Below are 8,305 nucleotides of genomic sequence, written 5' to 3' on the forward strand. Positions count from 1 at the left end.
GCCCTGGCTGTCCTGGAACTCACTCTATAGACCAGGCTGGCCTCGAACTCAGAAATCTGCCTGCCTCCTAAGTGCTGGGATTAAAGGTGTGTGCCACCACTGCCTGGCTCAGATTGCAGAGATAACTAAATGCTTAGTCTCTGTAGCCTTTTTATTTATATGTTGTCAAAACTACTATAACAATGCCTACTCCAATATACGCTTCATAAAGAGAACTTCATTGTACTCACAAAAGTTGAAGAAACATTGAGAAAATAATAGACACTTCTTTATCTAATTTTTGTTCTAAGTGTTCTTTGAGAGGCTAGCAGAAAAGCTGTTATTTCATAGATGCCTATATATACTGCTAAGATCAATACTTTAGTTTTCTTATAAAAGAGAGAACTATTTCACTCTTAGAACCCTTTGAGTTCTATTTTGTGTTTTATACAGAAATCAGGATTTGGTAACTTATCAGAATCCCCCAGCTGTCATATAAAAATTGATAATTGTTTCTGACTCCAAACTCTGTGCTCTGTGCTTCAAACTTTTCAAGGATCTACAAGGCTCTTATCATAAATCGTAAAACTAATAGGTGATCTCATATGTATATGTATATTGGTTTAAATCTTAAAACTTTCTAAATTTCACAATGGGCACTTGAAGCCTAAAGTGGCTTGGTCAGAAAATATAAGGATTTTTTTTTTATATTAAGTATTCACATTCTTTCTATCTGATAATTAACCATGGCTTGATTTTTGTGTACTTTGCTATGGTATGAATAATATACCACATTGCTTCTAAGTGTCTCCAGTGTTCTATTTAGTAATGTTTCTATATATAAATTAGTTGATATAGAACTTAACTATAAGTCTGTCCTCTCTCTTAGATTTTGAATGCAACAACTGCCTAATCTTAGTGTTCTGGTGTGGGGTTTTTATTATAGCATTTGGTTCTTAGTGCTGTATCAATCCTTCTTTTTTGGTCATCTCTTTCTTTTTGAAGCTTCTGCTACATTTTATCTACATAAAATTGTTTTATAGTACTTTTAGTACTTGCAAATACAGATGGTACCAAGTCTCTGAAAGCACTTAGGAAGTAGAGAAAGCAAATGATTGTACAGAATTAGCAGTGCCATACTTACTGTGATTTCTGTGGCTCACTCTAGTATACAAGAATTTCAAAAGACAAGACACTCCCCAGAAAAACTGTTCCTAGCATTGGAAATGACTGTTTGCCCTGAGTGTTTTATATTAAAGATTCTGGTATGTCTACAGTGCCTTCTTGCTTCACAACAATTTCCATAGACATCTCTGTTAAGTGCATATGCATTTGGTATCTAAAGTAGAGGTCCTTAAATATTTATTTGCCATAGAAAGGGAGTCACACATCCAACTTGCAGTGTGATTTCACGAGCCTAAGATTAGCTCCAACCCCTTATGTTTCAGGAAGGAGAGCACGGGCTGGACGAACACAAGCTCCACATGTATCTGTCTGCCTTGCAGTCCTTGATCCCATCTCTCTTTGCATTAGTGCTACAGAATGCACCTTTCTCCAGCAAAGCCAAGCTGCATGGTGAAGTACCACACATTGAAGGTACTGGACTTGGTTCTTGAAGGAAGGTGTAGAAGATTACCAGTTTAGCTTCCCAGAGAGTTGTTTTGATTCTAATCATTATATGTCAGCACAGGAACTAAAATGTATTGTATATATAATGTATAGAACCTTGTGTCTAGAGATTATTAAAGCTTCAGATAAATGTTATAGTTTCATCTTTTATGGATAAGTCATTTGAAATTATTTTGTAATATTTGTGCTTCGGTTACCCATTAGGTAGGTAGGTGGGTGGGTGGGTTGCTTGCTTGCTTGCTTGCTTGCTTGCTTGCTTGCTTGCTTGCTTGCTTGCTTTGCTTTGGTTGTTGGTTGGTTGTATGGGAGGGTTTTGGGGTTTGTTGAGACAGGGCCTCACAGTAGTGTAGGCTGGCAGTATTTATAGACTTTGTTAGGAAGCTGGAATATATATCTCTGAGTCAATGAAAAGGCTCAATAATAACTAGTGCTAGTGTGTGAAGTTTGCCATTTCCATTTTTTTCTTCCCTAGCTCTTTTATTTTCAGAAGGGTAAAATAAATACAATTGTAATTTTTAATAATAAATAAAATTTCCTTTTATGATAGAAAGAAATAAGCATGTGGCTAAGATTTTCTTTCCCACCCCCCCCCCCACCAAAAGAAAATTACTTATCTTCAGAAACTCATGAAATCAGGCTGAGAATACAATTAATTGACAGAATGCTTGCCCAGTACATAAGCAGGGGTACTAGATTCAGTCCCCAGGATTGGGATTGAGGAGAAAGGAAAAAAAAAAAAAATCAAGTCACACAGTAACCAGTAAATGACCTTAAATGTATTGCAGGTGATTGACAGCCACACTGCCTTATACCTAGGAAAAGGCTGTAGACATGCTGTTCCTGAGTATGAAATACTTTTGTAGCATTTTTAGGTTTGTGAAGTTATCTTTGTGTCTTACTGGCTTCTGATAAAGAATTCTTGTATTAAAGATAATTTTAAGACTTCCAACTTCATAAGTTGAGATCCCTTAAGAATACATAGCTAGTCACTTTGTAATTCTACCACAGCACTAATATACTTCTTGTCCTAATTTTCTCTTCCTCCTCCTAGTTGGCTGTCTTAGTTTGCTGATGTCTTAACAAAGTATCACTGGCTAAGGATCTTAAACAGCAGAAGCATATTATCTTGTTAAGAGTAAGGACCTGAGTGAGAACTACCTTAGAAGCCTACCTGGTCCACCCTCCATATGCTCATTTTGTCTAAACATACCTGTAGCAGTCCTATTTCAAACAGAAGACTTTGAAATGATGCAGAGAGACTGGTTCAGCCTATAATATTTGTTACCATTTTTAATGTATTTAACAAATACTCCTTGAATGCCAACTGTTGCCATCCAGTTATTTCTTTGTCATTCTGAACATATTCCTTATATAACTACTACTTCTTGTGATTGTATTTGTTGTTGTAGAAAGGACTTAATTCTTGGCCTGAGGTTTCTACTCCACCTTAGCTATTTTAAGTTCTTGGATAAAAGACATACACACCTTTATATTTACAATAAGCCTTCAACAACACAAAAGCTGGGCAGCTACCTACCCTCTATGCCATTAGAATCTACTTTCCTATTGATAACTCCAAGTTATTACTAAGTTTCATCTGGGCTGCTTGTAACTCCAGTTGGCCAGCCCTTGGGGCCATTTTCTCACCTAAGCAGTGACAGCTTCCCCCTCCTCCTCCTGCACTCTTCTCTCTCCTCATGGTACTGTTAGCCCACAAAACCTAAACCCTACCTATGTCTCTTCTGCCCAGCTATTGGCTGTTGGCATCCTTATTTACCAATCAGAATAACTTGGGGCAGGGCCACTCAGCAAGTCTTATGTGGGGACTCTTTTGTCTTTGGGGCAACCAGTCTTGGGGTGGGAAGCAAATTAGCATTATAATACAAGCAGGATTAAGCCAATCAGCTACACTTCATTATGCCAATAATCATCTTGGGTTTAGTTATTGTTGCTATACCTCTTTGGCTTGTGGAGGTGGTGGTGGTGGTTGAGTTAGGGTCTCTTTATGCCTCTGCCTCTAGAGTGGAGTAAAAGGTGTGTGCCTCCACACCCAGCTTTTAATTTAATATTAAAGTTGTATCCTTCATTTAAGTGTTCTGTTTATTATAAGTGAAAATTGTCTATATATAAAAGATATTCTTTTAAGGAATATCTACTTATCTACGTTTATATCTTGGTATATACCTATGTACAACTTAGGGTATAATTTACTATGTCTAAAGATTTGTGTAGTTTTTTTTATAAAGGATAATAGATACAAGTTTTTTATTGCCAGTTATTTCATAATGTTAACCAAAGATAACATCAGACACTTGTGTTTCGGGCACTTGGAGTGTGCTCATGAACAAGGAAGCACTGTCTGACATTTTAAAACTAACCTTCAGAGATTCACAGCAGCTCTTATTCTATACAACTACTGTGCACATTTCATTGCTGATAAAATGCTATTGTTTTACCATCTTATTAAAATGGTATTCTGAAAATCTTTCTTTCTGTATTTGTGAATGATAGATTTCAGTATTTTAAAACATACTTTAAGGCTTCTGGAACTTACTCTGCAGACCAGGCCAGCCTCTAACTCAGAGGCCTATCTCTGCCTTCCAAGTGCTGTGATTAAAGGAATTTACTACTATGCCCACCCACTCAGACTTTTTCTCTATAGATAAGTTATCCACCTGATTGCCTATTTCCTGTCATCATTTTGTTTCTTTTGGACTCAGATTTTAGAATGCCTTTAGTCTCACTCCTTTTATAGTCAGTCTCAATCCATCTACTTTAATTCTAATTATTATATTCTGTTCTAATCTGTGCTCATAATTTTGAAATACAATCATTCATTCCATCATAGTATACTGGCTCATGCCCAAGGTGATAGAACTCTGGTTGAAATTGTATCAGATATGCTTTGATGTGATGTAGAAGTATCCCTCATTACCCAGATCTCCTATTGTTGAGCAAGGGCTAGTAAGAATTCAAGGAGAAATCCAGCATCTTTTTTTCCCAGAATTAAATGACCATTTATTAGGAGAAGGCAGGGCATGTCTGCAGAGGGCAGTGGTCCACAGAACAAGAGTTTAAATTAAAGTCCCTATTATTTAATTAATAGTCTTGTAAATATCAGATAATACCATGAAATTCTGGGCTATCAAGATGACTCAGTGGGTAAAGGTTCTTGCCACGAAGCTTGATGACCTGAGTTTAATCTCTAGTACCCATGTAATAGAAAGAGAAAACCTCCCTTTAAACTGTCCTCTGACCACTATGCATATTGTAGCACATGTGTACCATCCCCCAAACACACATACAGGCAAAATCAAAGTATAATTTAAAAAAGAAATCTGATTGTGATCCATAGGATTATAGGCTTTATTAATATGCCTAAGCTTTTAAAATGCATTAATATTTACATGTATGTATTCATATTTTAGTTACATGATTTAAAAGTGGAATTCTTTCAGTTTTACTTCAGATTTTTTTAATTTATAGTATGGGACCTTGGTTACAGTAACTATAAATTGTATTTTAGCTTACTGTCACTGGCTTTAAGACTTTACATTAACTTAAATACACTGAAATTGTTTAAATGAAACATTTAATATTAACAATTAACTACTAAAAAAGTTTGTTCAGCTGAGGTTTTACTATTTTACATCATTATTTTCTCTTGTGAAATGTATTTTCCCTGCTTTTAATTTTAGTCCCTAAAGGATATCTTTTATTTCATAAATTATTTCATTGGAATAAACAGTATGGTAGAATTATATGTTGTTTTTTTTAAAACTTAACACACATTTTTTATTGGAGTCTCCTCTTTGAACCAATTTTAATTTAACCTACATAAACATAATTTTTACTAACAAACTTTCATTAAAGCATTTATTTCTTAAGTGTGATAGTTTCAAATTCTCTTTAATGTTTGAGATTTAAAGTTTATAACATGTTAATTAAGTATTAGACTGGGGGCCTTATTTTGTTTTGGACACAATAGCTAAAATTTTAAGTGGTCAAACTACTTTTTCCTGTGTGATTTATTTTGCTTCTGTTATTTATAGTAACTAGGTTCCCTCGGCCTATGTCAGCTCTGCAAGACGTGTCTACTATTATTGGAAGTCGTGAGCAATTGGCTGTGCTGCTACAACTTTATGATTACCAACTGGAACATGAGGGCACAACAGGCTGGGAGAGTTTACTCTGGGTTGTCAATCAATTGTAAGTTACCACCTCTGTGTCCATTTTATATTAAATTAGCTCAAGAGAAAAAAACTCATATTTAGACTTCAGACACAGAGAAAGTTTATAAAATAGATTCATTTTATTTAAGAAACATAAATTGGCCTCTTCAGTAGTAAAGCTTGAAAGGCAATACTTATCCCACTGAGTATGTAATGTTCTGTGAAGAAGCTGCATCTACATTATGTCAGGGCTGATCTCCTGCCTTAAGTTTTAGTAGAAGTAATGGACTTTAAACAATATTCTAATTTATTAGTTTTTAGTCTAGAATGAATGCTGTGTAAACTAAGGTTTTATAATGTATCAAATCTATGATTTTGAATCCCATTAACTTCACATACAGAAACTCTGTTTTGTAGTAAGCAGATAAGACTGATATTTGAGGGTGTGAAAGGCATCCTTTGCTTATAGAGAACATTGGGAAGGTTTTTAGATCTGCACTGTTGCAGGCAGTATCATGGAGACAGTCATTTACATGTACCCCCTCCTGTTTTTCTCTCTTTTCATATTCAGGTTGCCACAGCTTATAGAAATAGTGGGCAAAATTAATGTAACCTCAACTGCCTGTGTCCATGAATTCTCCAGATTTTTCTGGCGTCTTTGCCGGACATTTGGCAAAATTTTTACAAACACTAAGGTAAATACTTATGTTACATCTTTTCTTATATTCAAGGAACAGAATCATATTATCATAATGCTTTAACAAAGTAAATGATAACACAATCCCTCTCTTTATCTGTTAAGAAGTTAAATTTTAGCCAGGCAGTGGCAGGCTGATTTCTGAGTTCGAGGCCAGCCTGGTCTACAGAGTGAGTTCCATGACAACCAGGGCTATACAGAGTCTCGAGAGAAAAAAAAAGTTAAATTTTAGTAGTATGCTTAGCCATAGCCTAGGATGTACTGAGATTTTATTATGAGATCTGCCACAATAAAGCCTGTCTCAAAGAAAAGAAAAAAAAAGTTGTTAAATTTTAGTAGTATATTTAGCCTCAGCCTAGGGTTATTATGAGATCTGCCACAGTAAATCTATCAAAGGCTTTACCATAGGCATATCAGGGGAAAGAACCCAATCCTTTGAATAGTGATCAAGTTTTTTGCCATGTAGAACAGATTTTGGAAGCAGTTGTCTGCTTAGCACTTGATAAAAACCTGAGGTGATGATAAGTCACAGCAACCTATAACATTTGCTCCAAAGGTTCCACTTCTTAAAAGCAGCATGGATACTCAAATGTGTGTCATTACCAGAGTGTGGTCTGTCACTGGCCTAAGACGTTTACTGTTTCACGTATTAAAATTTGAGGATGCTTGAATCCAATTTCTTCTTCAATTCTGTCTTCATAGTTTATTGTTAGGATAGTTGCTTAGAGAACTAATTTTAAAAGAGTTTTAATGTTTTTTTAATCTGGTTTTCATCAAGATACTCAAATAGTAAACACTGTTTCTGCTTCTTACTATTGAATTTGTATTATTGCAATATTTAAAGCAAAAAAATATTCTGTAATAGACTGTTGAGACTTCCTTTATAGTGTATTAGCTGCTACACTCTGTGACCTTTAATAAGTTAAATAATTATTAGTGTTTTGCAAAATGAAGAGATTCAGTCCTAGTTCTATGATTCTACACATTAATTTTTTCCCAATGTTCTTTTTTGTGAATTAAATGACTGAGATGTTAACAAGAAAGCAAACAGTGGATTTTAGCATTAACATAGAGAAAGCAAAATCCTTTTACCTATTCCCCAGTCTGTTACCATTATCATTGGAAATTTCTCAGTAGTTCCTAAGTAAATAACTAGCTGTATAGGTTTGAAAAACATGTAGGAGTCATTTAAATATTGAACACTGCAGAATTGTCTTCAGTAGTTTAAAATCTATGAAAATTCCATTTTTTTAACTCTTACTGAATTATGATGAGAAAAGTTACATGATTTCAATTTATCTGAATTTGTTAACATTTAAAAACATTTTAAGTAAATAGAACTAAATCACATTTTTGTTTCCCTTTTGTACCCCAACTCCTCCCAGAGACCCCCCTTCAATACCTACAATATCCTTTTTGCCATATTCCTTAAAAGTTATAAAATATTATAACAATAAAAATATTATAAAAGTTGTTTGATATAGAACAACAATCAATTTAACAGTCTTATGTAGATGTTTGTCTACAGCATTACTGAAAAGACATACATTTTTATCAATATAAATTTTAAATAACTCCAAACATATTAACTGTATATTTCAAAATAATACATCACTACTAGTATTTTCTTAAATGAACATATATATATGAACATATATATATATATATATATATACACACATATACACACATACATAGTCTTTTTGTTTGTTTGTTTTGTATTTAGTAGAGTTTAAAATCTTGGCTCTTACTGTGCTACCAGCCCAAAATCAGAACAATTTTTAGACATTGGATTTCATTGTAATAAGGCTGTACTTCAATGACCCTC

The 8,305-nt window shown here is 34.3% G+C and overlaps 1 protein-coding gene across 7 annotated transcripts in view; it reads left to right on the plus strand.

The window, feature by feature from the left end:
* The window catches only part of Relch (RAB11 binding and LisH domain, coiled-coil and HEAT repeat containing), a 99,863-nt gene that overhangs the window by 62,328 nt on the left and 29,230 nt on the right, over positions 1-8,305 (plus strand). For all 7 annotated transcript variants that reach the window (XR_004121232.1, XR_004121234.1, XM_031379713.1 and 4 more), the window contains 3 exons: positions 1,428-1,575; positions 5,661-5,817; positions 6,352-6,475. Coding sequence is in view for 5 of the 7 variants with exons in the window: in XM_031379713.1 (XP_031235573.1) it covers positions 1,428-1,575; positions 5,661-5,817; positions 6,352-6,475 (429 nt within the window). In the remaining 2 variants the exon portion in view is untranslated. The remainder of the gene's footprint in view (positions 1-1,427; positions 1,576-5,660; positions 5,818-6,351; positions 6,476-8,305) is intronic.

The sequence above is a fragment of the Mastomys coucha genome, unplaced genomic scaffold (genome assembly GCF_008632895.1).
Source record: "Mastomys coucha isolate ucsf_1 unplaced genomic scaffold, UCSF_Mcou_1 pScaffold1, whole genome shotgun sequence".
NCBI classification, from domain to species: domain Eukaryota; kingdom Metazoa; phylum Chordata; class Mammalia; order Rodentia; family Muridae; genus Mastomys; species Mastomys coucha.